This window comes from Peromyscus eremicus, chromosome 6 (genome assembly GCF_949786415.1).
Source record: "Peromyscus eremicus chromosome 6, PerEre_H2_v1, whole genome shotgun sequence".
In the NCBI taxonomy this organism is placed as follows: domain Eukaryota; kingdom Metazoa; phylum Chordata; class Mammalia; order Rodentia; family Cricetidae; genus Peromyscus; species Peromyscus eremicus.
The window spans coordinates 113,344,891-113,362,246 of NC_081421.1; the positions used below are offsets into that span (position 1 = coordinate 113,344,891).

A 17,356-nucleotide genomic window follows, 5' to 3' on the forward strand; every position below is an offset into this window, starting at 1 on the left:
TTCCCCTTTGATGTTAACTATTGGTGTCGTACTTCTTTGAGTCTTGTTTAGGCAGCCAAGTTGTTGAGACTTGGTAGCTTCCCTGGGATTTCTAGGAGCCTTAATGTCACACTAGACTTTATGTTTTTCTGACTCTTAAGTCTTTTGCCACCTTTCCCCCCTTTTCCATGGTATTCCCTGAGCTTTAGGTTCAGGAATTATGTTACAGCTGTATCAGCTGGGGCTGAGTACCACATAATCATTTGTTCTCTGGGCTTTGATTGGATGTAGTTTTTTTGTAATGATCTCCATCTGTTGCAAAGAAAAGTTTCGTTGATGAGGAATGAGAGCTGCACTTATCTATGGTATAAGAATAAATATTTAAAATGCAGTTAAGAATTTTGCTGGGTTAGTAAGCAGCAGTAGTTGGATCTCCTCCAAGATCCATGGCCTCACTACCGTCGGGTAGTTGGGTAGGTTTCCCAAAAAGGTATGCATGCCACCATTGCACCTTAGGTTCATGTCATTGAGTTGAGTTCTTCTACCTGACACAGAACTTTTCCCTGTTTTATTATTTCTTGCAAACGTAAGAGTAAGGTGGAAATGGCTTCAGAGATCAACATGCCAGGCCCAGTGTGCCTCATCGAGAACTCTGACCTGCAGTTGGTGGCCAACCAGGAAGCTCTGGATATCCTGTCTGCTATCAAGCAGCCTGTGGTGGTGGTGGCAATAGTGGGCTTCTACCGTACAGGAAAATCCTACTTGATGAACAAGCTGGCTGGAAAACAGAATGGTGAGTGACACCAGCAAAGCTCTACTGAGTCCCCTCTGCCCACTCCCACTGTCAGCATCCAGCAAGCAGAGATGACAAGGAAAAGTCAGAGACATGGGTGATGTGGGATGGTTTGTGTCCATCAGAAGACTTTTTCTTCTCTGAATTAGTCTTCTCACTGGTTCCTCCCATACTCCCATTACTTTCTCATTTAAAGGTATAAGTGTGTTTTGATAGAAGAAATAATACATTCATAGAGAAAGCCAACTTACTTATGCTGAATTATGAAATATTTATTAGAATGTTCATGTAGGAAGAGCAAGCATCCACTGATGTCTAAGGTAGAAATGAATGATTGCTCAGCATTGGATGTCTGCCCTCCCTTTTGCTGAGCTTGCAATTAAAACCAATTCTTGTAACTGGTTGTCCTCCTGTAAGTGGTAAATATGGTAATTCCAAAGAGATTTCATGAATCATGTGCTGTTCATCTCCCCCATTTCATCCCCACTCTGCAGGCTTCTCTCTGGGCTCCACGGTGCAGTCTCACACCAAGGGGATCTGGATGTGGTGTGTGCCTCATCCCCAGAAGCCAGGACACACCCTAGTTCTGCTTGATACTGAGGGCCTGGAAGACATAGGGAAGGTACAACATCCTCTTTCAAATTCTATTCATGGTGCATGAATAGTCCACCTGTATTCTTCACTTCCAATCTTTCATTTATGCTCCTGGCAAATCAAATTAGTATATCATTCTTCAACTCACCTGACATGGGAAGCAGGAGTAGACACTAAAGTCAACTGATTAGTAGCCAGTCAGCCTTCATAATAATAACTGACAATGTTTTTGGCCATTTTTCTTTTACATCATCACACAATGCTTTGGTGAGACTCTCAATGGTATCTCTAAATTTGACTACACATTTTCTGAACATGCCTGATTCTTAGGTGTGAGCCTGTGGAGTGTTAAAAATTGTAACTTCTACACAACATTATTAATGGGAGAAAAACAAAATTTAGGAAGTGTTCTATTTCTGTGAACAGAAACTATGACCAGGGCAAGTATTATTATTTTTTTAAAAAAAGACATTTAACTATGGGCTTGCTTACGGTCTCAGAGGCTTAGTCTATTATCATCATGGCACCAGAAATGGCAGGCATGGTGCTGGAATAGTAGCTGAGAGCTACATCCTGATCCATAGACAGCAGGGAGAGAGAGAGAGAGAGAGAGAGAGAGAGAGAGAGAGAGAGAGAGAGAGAGAGAGACTAGTCCTGTATTAGGCTTTTAAAACCTAAAATCCTACCCACTGTGACACAATAAGGCCACATCTTTTAATCCTTCTAATTCTTTCAAACTTTTCCGTTCTATCCTTGGTGACTAAGCATTTAAACATATGAGCCTATGGAGTCCATTCTCTTAAAAACCACAATTTGCAATAACATCATTTTTCATGGAGTATCACATTACTACTCTTCCCAGTCTGAGAGACACAAAACTCAGTTAAAGGACATTATTTTGCTAGTGCTAAAATGTTCTTGTGGTGGTTTGAAAGAAAATGTCCCCCCCCTAAAGGGAGTGGCACTATTAGGAAGTGTGACTTTTGGATAAGGTGTGGCCTTCTTTGAGGAAATGTATTACTGTGGAGTCAGGCTTTGAGGTCTGATATATGCTCAAGCCACATCCAGTGTCAGAGACCACTTCCTGTTGCTAGCATAAGATGTAGAACTCTCAGCTACCTCTCCAGCACCAGATCTGCCTGCATGCCACCATGTCCCACCATGATAATAATGGGCTGAATCTCTGAACTGTAAGCCACCCAATTAAGTGCTTTCCTTTATAAGAGTTGTGGTTGTGGTGTCTCTTCACACAATAGAAACCATATCTAAGATAGTCCCTTACCATAACATATTCTGTGAGTGAAACCCAGCATGCCACTTTAAATTTTAGGAACTGATCAACATTATGACCTTTAAGTTTGAATGTCCTTCATGCTCTCATATACATGAGTGTACATCATCTTATTTAAATTACAGAGCATGAATTGAACATTCATAAAATCATTGTACAGGTACAGAATTATTATGTGGTAGAAATGAATTACTTTTGATACCATAGCTAATAGGAGGCAGACAAAGGCTCATCTTTGGCTACTTGAGAGGATGGATGGTCTCTTAGTCACTCTTCTTCACTCACTGACCTGCAGGGAGACAACCAGAATGACTGCTGGATCTTTGCCTTGGCAATCCTCCTCAGCAGCACCTTCATCTACAACAGCATGGGAACCATCAACCAGCAGGCCATGGACCAGCTGCAGTATCCTTTCTGTGTGCCTAGAACAGTACTAAATCAAGGAAGAGTAGCTTCTTATTTCCTCAGGTAGACTGGCAGGTAAGGACTGAGGGATTTAGATAATCCTTTTCTTTTTACCACCTGGGTTTACCTCAGTCTCCACTACAAGTTCAAGCTTTCCTGGTCCATATGTCCTTAAAAACAGCCACATACTGCTCAGAAAATCCATGTCTGGATTAATATCCTATGTATGTTCAGATCCTCAACATCAGTTAAAACTTCTGTCCCTGGAAATCACCATTCCTGTCAGCACCTCTAAGTATTTCCATTTAACTACCCAGCTATGTTCTGCAGATAACATCTCCTGCAAATCTCACAGTTATTCTGAAATGTTGTTTATTTGTTTGTTTGTTTTATTTATCTCACACTTTGCATGTTATGGAACTCAAAAGAGACAGGCATGCTTCTTTCTCCTATTTAGGCTCTATAGCACTTTCTCTTTCTTACATCGATAAAAGAAGAGCAGAGTCTCTGAAGTACAGACACTCAGAGCATGGCACATTATGTGCATTCTTTTCTTTCAACCCTATATTCACCACAACATTTTTTGGTAAAAAATTTAAAACTCTATTAACTTTCTAAAGACTAGAAGCCAGAAGACACTCATGTACATGTGGTATCCTTATCCACTCACCTTCTTCCACTGTTTCCATCCTTATGACCTCATCTATGTTGTTATCACCTCTTGCTGCATTTCCATGGCCTTAACGTCAAATATTGAGCTCAGTTAACTCCTTCATCCAGCAGGCAATTGTAGTATTTGTTCTCAGCAGATGCCATAAACTGAGCTTTTCCTCCTTTCTGAATGACTTGGATCTTAGATGTAGAGTTTCTAAGTTTTCTAGCCATACCATACCAGCCAAATTTTTGGTTTATGTTCTCTTCTTTTTGTGGCCTCTAAGTGTACAACTCACTAGTTACTGTGCCTCTGCTATCCTTGTGTTACTTTGTGTCTCTAGGTGCTGCCATTTAGACTCAAGGCCTATGAAGCACCTCTGTGACAGTTGCCATCAAGTTTATAGTTATGACGACATTCAGTCTTTTGCATTTAGCTGCCTTCTTGTAGATATCTAAGAGACGATTCAAATTCACAATTTTCAAAACCTCTCCTTCCTCCATGTTTCTTATTACATTATTTTCCCATCATTTGCAGAATTTCTCTGATTTAAAACATAGAAATCATTTGATACAACCATTTTCTCAAACACTAGAAATCATTATTCTACAAAAGTTCTCAGTTCTATTAGCAAACCTATTTCCATAGACTGACATACTCTCTAAATATCTTCCACAAAAACTCTAGTGTAAGATTTTCTTGTCTGTTGTCTTGGACATGTCAACTGCCATATTATTCTTTGCTTATACTTTTGATTCCCAGGTACATTCCCTGCCAGTGTTTTCTTGAGAAATGATGCTGTATCATATCTTCTCTACATAAAGTCTACCAGTGCCTTCCATTTAGTGCAAATCAAACTGAAGACTTGGGTCTGTCTAACTTAAATATCCTACATTTCTGTCTTTTGGAACTTTTGCCCCTCTACACTGGCAATCATGATTTATATTCACCATATAATCATGTTTTTCTGTTTAAGGGTTTACAAGTGATGTGACCTCTGTTTGTAATGTTCTTTCACTATACTTCCCATGGTTGGATATGTTGATTCATTTGGATTCCTTATAACCTAGGATCTCAGAAAGCACAAGTAGACCTTTGAAGAACTCCATGAGCAAGCTCCCCATGCACTGATTCACTATTTCTTGTGCCTGTCTTTTTCAGTTAGACACAAACTCTGTGTGTTGACATTCTCTCACTTATTTTAAAATTTTGTCCCCAGGATGGTGCTTGTTCCATAGAAGACATTAAATAGATATTTGTGACTGAATAAATTCTGAAAATGAATAAGCTAACAAATAAATATGTTAGGGGGTAGTGGTGGAATCTACATCATGGAATCTACAAAATTAATATTTTCTTTGTAGTTTTCTTAACTTAGCATGACAGCTATGTGACAGAGCTGACTGATCTAATCAAATCAAAGTCATCACCTGAGCAGAGTGACATAGCTGACTCAGCTAACTTTGTGGGCTTCTTTCCAATCTTTGTGTGGACCCTGAGGGATTTCTCTCTGGAGCTGAAAGTTAATGGAAAACCTATCACTCCTGATGAGTACCTGGAGAGTTCACTGATTCTGAAAACAGGTGAATGGGCTCAAGAGAAGTTTGAGATATAATGATATCAATAGCATAAAGGTCACTTCTACATTCCTGGTAAAGTTCTTGATCCCATAATTGTGCTATCCTCACTGCTGTTATGGGAAATGAAAACACAGCTGGTTGAATTTGAACTGTATCATCCACAGCTTCTTAGAGAAAGGGTGTTTTCTTTCCCATTCCTTTAATTTTTTATTTCTCATTCCACATTGTGATTTTCCCCTTGCTTTGGGAAAGTTATGATATTGGAAGGGTCATGTGTTTTAAATAATTTATTTGAAATTTACTGCATCTAATTTATCCTTCCTTAAGGAACTGATGAGAAAACTAAAAAATTTAATGAGCCTCGGCTATGCATCAGGAAGTTCTTCCCACAGAGGAAGTGCTTTGTGTTTGACAGGCCTGCTCCAACAAAGCAACTTTCTAAACTAGAAACAGTTGCAGAAGAAGAGCTGAGTGAAGACTTTGTAGAACAAGTTGCAAAATTCACCTCATACATCTTCAGCTCTTCTGGTGTCAAGACTCTGTCTGGTGGCATCACGGTCAATGGACCACGTAAGTCATCCTCTGTATTTCCCACCTGGTCTTCTGTTCTGCTCATTGTAGAATACTGAGGGAATCACTTTTAACCAGACCAAACACCATTAGCTGATGTTGTTGAAAATGTAGTTCATGCATCATGTGATGGAACTTACTTGGGAACTAAATCTATTTCTCACAATCTCATATATGTAATAGCAAGGCTGGGAGGGGTCACTGGAATCTAATGAAGCCCTAGAACCAATTTCTCCTTGGTCATGGTTTCCTACTAATGAACAAGTTACCTGAAATTCACAAAAAAAAAAAAAACCAACATATAGAACAAATATAATAGAGTAAGGCCTAAGACAGGACACAACTTTTCAACTTCAGGAAAGTAAGAGTTATGTGACTGAAAGAAGAGAATACATGATAGTGTCTCTCATTGGAGAAGTGTGGAACCATAGCCAGGATGGAGCAGTGATGTCCTGATAGAACAGAAACATGACTTAAGGAATTTAGAGTTGGTTCCAAGCTTCGTAGGAAGGTCTCTAATTTACATACATATAACTCTAAATATTTTATGTGTAATACTTTGCAGTTCTAAAAGGGACAGATTCAGAAGATGAACTCTCTGTTTAATGGCGTAGAATTAAATGGTCATTGGGTTAGGTTAAAATTATGGAAGTAGAAATTATCAGAGTGAGATGGAAGCTAATATATTTTGATGTCAAATCCAAAAAAATTCATTATAGTGAAATATGACAATGTGATAGAACTAAGAAGGACCTGTAGCTGAATGTTTTCCTATGTTATGGTTGGCTGGCGGTTGGAACAAATCTCTCCCACTTGCTTCCCCCAAGTAAACACACAGAGGCTTATGTTAATTACAAACTATATGGCCTATTGGCTCAGGCTTCTCACTTACTAGCTCTTAAACTCAGCCCATTTCTGTTCATCTATATGTCATCATGTTTTCCATGGCTTTACCTGTGTGCCATTACATGCTGCTCCCTGGTCGACTGGCTGGTGTCTCCTATGTGAAGCAGGAACCAAAAGGACCATCTCGTCTTGCAAAGTTCAATAGTCACCTTACTATGGGTCCTGCATGTCCAGTTTATACAACATTTTGTCAAGCAGTCCAGGCAAGAACAGTTTCTTGCCCAAATAGCTATTTTTTGTCAAGAAGAAGATAAACTCCATATGGAGTGCCTTTGATGCCCATCTTCCTCTTTGAAGTAAATTGGTCCTGCCAGGAGCAGATGTGTCTCATTGTCCAGGAAAGTCTAAGTTTTTAAAACAATTTAAATGCCATATTCTGTAGGTCTTTGAAGTGTTTGAGGACTACCTACCTGATTGAAATATATCTATGTATACCTAGAAAACTTAACTGACATGACTATAAGTTTGACTATCATAGAAGACTAATTATTAATCTGTATTTCTTAATTATTCATTATAATTTAAATGAGTTACATAAACATAATACCTTAAATGAGAGTACAAATATGTATACAGTATAACAAAATTAACTTTAAATTTGTAATAAACTAAAATCTATAGCATTGTAAAACATTTTAAGCAAATTGTTACTCTTTATCCTATCTATAATGTCCCCTTTTTTCTTTAGAAAGAGATTACATTTATAATCAACCTCCTTTAAATAAAAATAAACATTCATAAACAATATTTTGAGAATTTGAGTGTTGCTTCTCATACTATTTCCTGCTGAATGGAGGTGCTGACCATCTTATGGGGATCCTGAGAAAATTAAGAATTATGGTATGTCCTGACTGGAATAGTCTGTGACACTGTGTTCTCTAAGCCAGTTGCCTTGAAGCTGTTCTGGATGTTGGATCATCTGGAGACCTCTCAGGGGGTCTTCCTTGATCAAACCATATTAGCCTGGAAACAATTCATATGTTTTCATTTTCTGTGGAAACAAAAGCAGAACCTCTTTTCCAAAGCAACATATCCTTAGATATAGATTTTGAAATCAAGATATCTTTAAAATATACATATTGATTTAACTCAACAGCAACAGAAACCTCTTCTTCTTCTTCTTCTTCTTCTTCTTCTTCTTCTTCTTCTTCTTCTTTTTTAAAGTAGCAAAAACTATATCCACCACACACCATGTTGCGCGGCTTACAGAAACCTCTGTGTAACTCGGCGGGAATCTGCCATGCTATAGTTCCAGCCTGCATGCCGCAAACCCACCACAGCCAGGGGACACATCATTGTACCTAGGCCCATCATGAGTGACATGAAGTAGAAAGCTGTTTTTGTTTTTGGCTCAGTGATTGTGTGTTTAGAAGCCCTTTTTAAAACTCTTTTAGGCCTTATGGAAATTCTAGAGCCCCAAGTTGGTGTGCCAAATGATATAAGCCTCTGTGTGTTTATTTGGATCCGAGCAGCTGCAGGACTGATGGGTGAGAGGATTTGTCCTGACTGTGGGCCAGGCTGGACACAGGAAAACTTTCACCTACAAGGACCTATTAATATATCACCTGAGATTGAAGCTCAGCACTTCTTTCATGTTGTATTATTTCTTGAGATGGTACTATCAGGAGAAAGAATTGGTTTTTGAAATGGGTGAAGTTGTTTGTTTTTTAATAATTCAATGTGGACTTTTCCCTGATATTTACAATAAGGAACACCACATAGTCATGCAGCTCTCTGACCAAGAATATAGGTCAGAGAGTAGAATGGTTTTACTAACATTCACAAAGTTCTTGATTTGATTCTAATAGCACAAGAACTAGTATGGCTGTGAAAACCTGTGATCTTAGTTTTGCAGGGTTAGAGGCAGGATGATCAGAAACAGAAATGCAAGCTCATCATTGGCTACATATTAATGTTAAGGGAAGTCTGAGAAACTTCAGATTATTTCAATAAACAAACAAAAAAGTAAATGGACACACACACATATCCAACATGTAAATGGAGATGTAAGAGAAAGAATAAAATCCAAGATTCATCTCAACTACAGAAACAACAACAAAAAAGTGCAGGATGGATGCATAGAAAACTCTTAGGTAGGAAGGACCTAAAGCTGCCCTGATTTGCCTGAGAACTGGTTCCTGGGATGTGTTGCATTCAGGCCTACATACATCAAAGATTTTGGGAAACCTAGATGTCTTGGTTATTCTGTAGCTTTTGTGGAAAAACGTCTGAATAGACCCATTTACATAGTATAGAAAAAGGACTAGTAACATGCACCACTAAAAAGGAAGGAAGGAAGGAAGGAACAAATGAACGAAGGAACGAAGGGAGGGAGGGAGGGAGGGGGGAAGGAAGGGAGGAAGGAAGGGCAACAAAAAACAACAACAACAAAAAAAAGAGGAGGAGAAAGTTTTCTCTTTGGTCGTTTAATAAGAGAGAAAGAAAGATAATGAGAATAGAAAAAGAAGAGTGATAAAATGAGTAGACATAGTGTCTCAGGCCATCCAAAAACTGCCCTGATTGAGTCAATACAAAGTCTATCTCTGGGCAGGGTGGAGGTGGCACACGCCTTTATTCCCAGCACTCGGGAGGCAGAGGCAGGTGAATCGCTGTGAGTTTGAGGCGCCTGGTCTACATAGTGAGTTCTGAGACACCCAGAACTGTTTCACAGAGAAACCCTGTCTTGAAAAAACAACAACAAAACCCCCCAAAACAAAACAAAACAAAACAAACAACAACAAAACCCAAAGACTATCTCTGGAATAAATGTAGAAGCAGTAAAAATGGGTTTCAATCTCCTCTGGATCTAGAGGTTAATATGTTATTCCTTTGATGTTCTTTCTCAGAAAATGCTGAAAACTGAGTTGAAAACTATGTGCTCTGTCCAGCAATTAACAGCAATTTTAAAATTCCTTCATGTAGGTCTACAGAGCCTAGTGCTGACCTATGTCAATGCCATCAGAAGTGGAGAACTACCCTGCATGGAGAATGCTGTTCTAGCTTTGGCCAAGACAGAGAACTCAGCTGCAGTGCAAAAGGCCATTGAGCACTATGAAGAACAGATGAACCAGAAGGTCCAACTGCCTACGGAAACTCTCCAGGAGCTGCTGGAGCTGCACAGGCCCATTGAGAGAGAGGCCATTGAAGTCTTCATGAAGAATTCTTTCAAGGATGTAGACCAAAAGTTCCAGAGGGAATTAGGGGTAAGTGTGGTACCCAAAATCATAAGATAAAGAAAAACATGGGCCTTTTCTGGTATGAGCATTGTCCTTAGTCTCCAAGACAGTGACATCCAGAGATGTGCACAGGTTTGCAATGGTTATTGAAATATTAGATTCTGCTGGAAATTGAGAAAAAAAGATAGCATTATAGTTAACCACATTTTCCACAAAATTTCATTCTCTTTATTATAAAAATTTTTATTATAAAAAAAATCAGTGATGCTTCTCCCTGACTAGTAAGCCCAGATTTTATTAATGATAGTCAGTAATGATACTTGAGGTCAAGAGTTCCAGTGAAACTAGATAGTGAATGTCAGTAGGAAATAGGCATCTTCATACCTAAATTACTTTCAGGAAATAACACATGCAGATATTCAATTCCATTATGCTTTCTAAATGTTGAAATGCCCATCATTAACATCTTCATCTTTCTTTAACATCACAGTGACAAAAACCATACAAAGTGTTACAATATCAAAAAGTATTTATTCTTTTACTGAGTACTTCTAGTAAAGTCTCTGGTCTTAGTACTCTGTGTTACCTCATAATGTGACTAAAACCTCTGAAACTGGTGTTGCTCATCCTGTTTCAGAGACAAGGAATCATTGGCCCACGACTGTTAAGTTCACAAAAAAACAGAGTGATAGGTTCAGGAAGTCCATATGAGCCTGATCTAAGCTATCCCTAAATTTAGAGACTTGACAGGACAAAGGTTTCCTTTGCAGTAGTATTTGTGCTTTGATAATTACTTCCTAAATCAGGAAGGTGGGCAGTAGGAGGGGAACCAGAAGATGCCTTCAGGAAATTAAGAACTAAAGGACCAGTTTCTGGAGGGACACCATGAGATGTACAGTGAAGTGAAGAGCATGGCCTCATTTAGACATTCTCCAGTACTCTTCTGTGTTAACTTCCTCCTCTCAAGCATCTGTGTGATTTTTTCCTTTCCCAGCACAAGCTGGATGCGAAGCTGGATGCCTTTATTAAGAAGAACATGGACGTGTCATCAGCTCGTTGTTCAGATTTGCTGGAGGGGATCTTTGGTCCTCTGGAAGAAGAAGTGAAGCAGGGGACATTTTCTAAACCAAGAGGTTACTACCTCTTTCTTCAAAAGAAACAAGAGCTGGAGAAAAAGTATATCCAAGCTCCTGGAAAAGGGCTCCAGGTAAACTGAGGTAGTTGGCACCATTTTGGGGGTCTTGGTGTGGAATCTCTTATGGTGATATTTTATCTGCATCTCCCAATAAAATTTATCTGAGAATCAGAGGAAGAAGCCAGCAACTATATTAAACATAGAAGTCAGGTAATGGTATCACACACCTTTAATCCTATCATTCAGGAGGCAGGGATCTGTCTGGATTTCTGTGAATTCAAGGCCACACTGGGAACAGAGCCAGGTGTGGTGGCACATGCCTTAAATTCCAACACTAGCTAACCATAAAGGTTTGGAGGTCTGTACAGACAGACAGGAAGTGACAGAACTGGGCAGGAAGCAGAAGTGATGTAGGTGGACAGAGAAAGCAAATGACATAGCAAAGCAGAAAGGCATATAGGCATGGGTATACAGGCAGTAGGTCTCTTTGGAGACTGAGGTGTCAGTGAGGTGAGGTTAGCTTGTGGCTTTTCCTATTCCTCTGATCTCTTGGGTTTTCATCCCTTTATCTGGCTCTGTGTTTTTATTTAATAAGACCTTTTAAAATTTGTGGTACAATCTCTGTCAAATGCTAGTGAGAACAAGGACAATGCAACTGTGTTTTTGGATAGTGTCCTTGTCTTTGATTCATCAGGTAGAGAGCCAATCATGATACCAACAGCAACTTCTTTGGGAGTACAATTGGACCTCTCAGAAATGCTGTGGAATTTATTCATTCCCTCATTTATCTATCTAATCATCCAACAGTGATTTATTTATCCCCATGTTTCCAGTACTTCTCAGGGTGCTAGTGTTACTGTAATTTAAGGAATAAAGAAACCAAACCAAAAGTAGCTAGTAAGTTCTTGCTCACAACCCCTAGGTAATGTTAGCTCACAGACTTGTAATAAGGGTAATAATAGCAGTTGGCACGTAGATTGTCCTCATTGTTTTCTAGAAGTTAATTAACTGAGTTCTGACACCAATTCTACTAAGTATTTATTATTACTATCTCATAAAAAGAAAAGGGAATTGTGGCAGAGAGAAGTTAAGACCTCACTCAAGATCACAGAGTAATGAGTATTACAGCCTGAATGAAAATCCAGGTTACACAGTCTTTGCCTGTAACAGCTCTAAACTGCCCTACTTAGGCAATAGAGGGCAAGGTTAGATTTAGACACATATTATTTTCAAACATTGATGGTTTTACAAAGGCTAAATATTTCTTTCCTTTTGTATACAAGAAGTTAGAAAAAAGAACCCAGGTACTCTAATGACTCAATCATGTTCTGGGTTCAAGGCTTTTTCCTTTGTTGTACTCAAGAACCTTAGTACATGGTGCCCTTTTCCGGGCTGTATTCATGTTCTAAAGCCACTGCTAGTGATCATATGATTATGTGATTTTGACTAGAATTTAATCCTACCCCTCCTGTACAAAGAATAATATATACAAAACAGTATATTTTACCCATGATATCAGATAAGAAAGTGGAGCTGAGTCTTTAAAGAAGTTAGACAGAAAGACAAATGGCTATGAAGGAAATGGAAATATTAGAAACCAGAAAGCTTACATAAGAAAAAATTGATGCTTTTTAATAGTTGCGTATAGTCACTGGCAAAAAAAAAAAAAAAAAAAAAAAAAAAAAAAAAAAAAAAAAACATTATCAAGACATAAAGTGACAGGCCAGAGGTCAGATAAGTCAGTGGGTGTCTTGGAGGACACTCAAAAAGACCTGATGTTTATTTGGATAAGTGAGAAAGTCAATAAGAGATTTTAAGCATCAGTGTCTTAGGTACTATTCTATTGATGTGAAGAGACACCATGACCAAGGCAAGTCTTAAGGAAACATTTAATTTGGGGCTTGTTTACAGCTTAGGAGGGTTAGTCTATTATCATCATGATGAGGAGTACAGTGACACACAGGCAGGCATGGTGCAGGAAAAGTAGCTGAGATCTTTATTTATATCCTGAGCTGCAGGGGACAGCCAAGAGAGAGAGATACTGGGCCTGGCATGGGCTTTTCAAACCTCAAAGGCAGCTCCCAGTGACACACTCCCTCTATCAAGGACACATCAACTCCAACAAAGCCAGACTTACTAATCCTCATAAAATAGTTTCATTCTCATGTGACTAAGCATCAAAACACATGAGCCCATGGGGGTCATTCTCATTCAGTCACAACAATGCCCCTTCTTGAACTACTATGACAATATTCTGGATGCTCTGAGAATGATCTGTAGCTGTCTTTCTGGTAGGAGGGAAGGTCTCAGGCTAGCAGGTTTGGATGGAGCAGATGACAAGTAAAAGTTCCTGGTTAACACTTCAGGGAAGGCCCCATGCCAGGACGTACATAGCTAACACACAACAAACTCAATGGTATCATTGTAAAGTTTTTGTCTCATATGGCTTCGTTTGGACATTTTTTTGGTCTTATTGGTCTTTTGCTTACATATGATTTCCACTTTTGTATTTTAGTGGGTTTTGTTTTGTATGTGTCAGTTTCTTGGTTTTCTTTTTCTTCTTTCTTTTTTTTGGATTGATTTTTGTTTAGCTGTTGGTTTTATAAAGAGAGAGAGAAAAAAGAGACATGGAGTTGGGTGGGTAAGGAGGTGGGGAGAATCTGGGGGGAGTTGGGGGACGAAAAGGTGTGATCAGAACATATTGTATGACAAACTTTTTTCTGTTGAACAAAGATTACATTTTGAATCCCAAATCAACATTATTAGCTGATGGTAACATATTGCATAAATACTTTGAGGGGAAGAAGACATCAAAGATACAGCTATATGAGTGGAGTCACCTGTTAGTAAAGCTTGAACAATCAGAAATGTTCGAGTCTGAGGGAACCTCAGTTTGATTTTAAAACCTTAAACTTGAAATACTGTTTGAATCACAAAGTATTTGTTCAGAGCTGATAGCATTATTTTGAATTAAGAGATGCAAGGCATGATTTGTCTTTAAATCACTCTCTTATTTTCTCATTCTAATTTCTTTTCTCATCCAGGCTGAAGAGATGCTGAAAAAGTACTTTGAGTCGAAGGAGGATGTGGCTGAAACACTTCTAAAAACAGATCAGTCACTCACAGAAAAGGAAAAGGAGATAGAAGGTGAGGGCTGCTGAGAAGACTCCAGATGTTGGAAATTATTGCCATGTGCTACAATATTGGTCCATATGAGGTTATCATGGCAGAGAGTGACAAATGTCAGTCTCAGCTTCATGGTGGCTGTTTTTAAACCAGTAGATGCGGCCATCTCCCTCGTTGTTAACTGATTAATACAGCAAAGATTCCACAGGAAATTTTTGTCAATGACAGGATAATTTTCCCAAGGTGGTAAAAGACAAAAGCAGCTAATAGATTTCATTTGATGCATTCTTTGCATTCTCTTTTGTCAGCGGAACGTATAAAGGCTGAAGCTGCAGAGGCTGCAAACAGAGAATTGAAGGAAATGCAAAAGAAGCTTGAGCTGATGATGGAAGAGAAGGAAAGGAGTTACCAGGAGCATGTGAAACAGCTGACTGAGAAGATGGAGAAGGAACGGGAGGTGATGAGGGCAGAACAAGAAAGAATCATATCTCTTAAACTTAAGGTACCTGGCTGCTCCAGTTTAATTTTCAGTTTCTGCAGTCCAGTCAACAATGTATATCAGGAACCTGAGGCCTTGGGCTCACAAGGCCAAGGCTTGACTGGATTGTGACTGGAGACTCTGTGCCCCCCTCCCTAAATTACAAGGGTAATAACACAAAATCCTCCCAAGTGGATTATATTTCCATCCCGTCACTGCTTTTTCTCAGATCTACTTCTGGTTCTGTAAGGCTGCCTATTGCTGGATGAAATCTTTTATCAGGGTGCCTCTATTAAACAGTAGTTTTGAATCACAGATTCTGTTAATATGTTTTGTAGGATTTCTGTGACAAAATCTTCAACTAACCTGTCAAGGACTATTTTTTTTTCTCATGTGCTACACAGAGAAGTTGTACTTTCTACATGTAAAATGACTTTTTTTTTTGCATCAGATTGTAAGATATAATATCCAACTCCTATCTTTTCTACTGAGTGGGACCTATAGAAAATTTGTTCCCACTATACCTAGCATGACCTTATCTCTGGAAGCATCCTAAAGAATAGAGACAGTCCCAAACCTTCAAGAAAAATGGGTAAATGCTCACATGGCCAGAACATCTGTTTTCTAAGCATCCCTCCACATCTGTACCTAGGCTCCAGGGTTGTTCATAGAATGGCGTGTGAGCACTGAGGACCCCAGTTGCTTCAACATATTTGTCTCCTGTCTTGGACACTAAAATTTTGGACATGTCCTAAATTCCTTGAATGAATGCCTGCCCTAATTCTGACTCAGGTAGTGACCTTCATTTGGTTCTTTGCTCATTTTTATCAGCTTTTAAATGTGTTTGAGAGTGCACACCACACAGATCAGAGATGAGGCGAGAAAGAAGGGGGGAGTTGGTGTTGATTTTGTAGAAAATTGTGTTTTACCTGAGTCAAAGAATCCAAGAATTGGACCTGAGAGTTGTGGGCTACTGGTTTTCTAGGAATTGTTAGACAACATTTCTAAAACTGGAGAAAGCACAGAAATTTAATGCCATATGTAGGAGATGAGGAGGAAATAAGGATGATAAAGAAGGAAATGATTTTGAGATAAATTATCAAAATTCCCCCAGGGTTTAGTGTAACTACCAAAGTAGAGCTTGTGAGACACTCTGAGGATCATGGGAAGCTGTCTGTGTTAACAGTCTCCATCTCCATTTCAGGAGCAGGAACGGCTTCTCAAGGAAGGATTTGAGAATGAGAGCAGGAAACTGCATCAAGAGATCGAGAAAATGAAGAACAGTGGGTCTTCATGCACCATACTCTAAAATTCAAACCAACTAAACCTCTATGACATAATTTGCAAGTCTCTAAGTATAATTGACTTGTACAAAAAACAGAAATACAGGTTAAGTGAAAACTGTGAATAAAAATGATCAGCCTATTGTAATTGTTTCAAATGTGTACTGTACATTGTTCATGAAGTAACAGAATCCTCTCCTAAATTCAATAAGAAGGGAGTTAATTTGAAGACTATTAGCCGTCACAGTCTCCCAATGATGAGGGCATTGGTTCTGCATCTAAACATTCAGAAGAAAAGCACCACACAAGGAAAATGTCGAAGTTGTGGGTCTCACCACTCTCATGGAATATAGAAACACAAAAATACTTTCTGAGTAATTCTTTTGCTGGTGCTGGCATCAAACCCAGGGCTTTGGTAGACACAATTCTGATGAGACATTAACTTATAGAATAATGGCAGTGGTATAGTGTTTCCTCAACATACTTTTGAGTGCACACTGCTGTCATGTGGGCTTGTGGAAATGGCTCAACACTTGTAGCTGGAAAATTAAGAATCGGTCCTATTGTCTGATTTGTGTTAGGTCAGATGGGAGGTTTTAAGTGCTAGTCAGTTAGGAGATCAGCACGAGGGTTAATTAGATGTCTCCCAAACTTCAAACCACCATTTCAGATGCTGTTCACAGCCCAGTGTCACTTGTCAATGCCATGGCCATTCCCAGACTGTGGACACAGTCCAGAGGCTCACAGACATCTCAGAGGTTTAGAGCTGGCAGTGGCTTGCCCTGGCCTCTGGGATGTTGTTTCCACTCAGGGGTTTAGAAAAGGACTTTGGCTCACTTGTCTCTAAGGAAACATGCTCCAAAGAAGACTGGAGAACCCGCCCCAGAGCTTAGGAACACACATGCTGTGCAGACACTGGAAACCCCTAAGCTTAGATACAAGCCCAAAAATCCTTTGTGTTTACCCTTAAGTGCCACATGGTTGACAAATATTCTAGTGGTGATAAATTGTTTGGGGCTTGCATAATGTTAACAGATTTCACTAGTCCAAAAGGAAAACAAACCAGCTGATTTCCCAGCATTTGATATGTTTAAAACAACTCAGACTCACTTTCACTTTCAGTAATATTTTCTCTTCCTTCCTCCTTCCCTCCCTCCCTCCCTCCCTCCCCTCTCTCTCCTTCCCCCCCCCTCTTTTTCACCCTCCTCCCTCATGGTTCCCTCTAACTCTACCTTTTTATTTATTTCCATCTTTATTCTTTCACTGTACAGAGAAATGGTTTTTAAACAAATTCATGTTCTACTCTGAATTGCACAATCTCCTGCTACCTTTGTGTAGCTCAGTGGGGCAGGCAACTCACAAAACACACACTAACAGACCAAAACAGG

General features: G+C 39.3%; 1 protein-coding gene across 1 annotated transcript; it reads left to right on the forward strand.

Annotated features, from left to right (window-relative positions):
• The first annotated feature begins 582 nt into the window (after nucleotides 1-582).
• LOC131912741 (guanylate-binding protein 1-like) lies at nucleotides 583-16,068 on the forward strand. The gene is made up of 10 exons (XM_059265040.1): nucleotides 583-772; nucleotides 1,267-1,394; nucleotides 2,953-3,062; nucleotides 5,101-5,297; nucleotides 5,622-5,864; nucleotides 9,693-9,979; nucleotides 10,947-11,153; nucleotides 14,126-14,228; nucleotides 14,516-14,709; nucleotides 15,890-16,068. The coding sequence occupies exons 1-10, from the start codon at nucleotides 583-585 to the stop codon at nucleotides 15,992-15,994; spliced, it is 1,764 nt and encodes a 587-aa protein (XP_059121023.1). The 3' UTR covers nucleotides 15,995-16,068.
• Nucleotides 16,069-17,356: the final 1,288 nt, after the last annotated feature.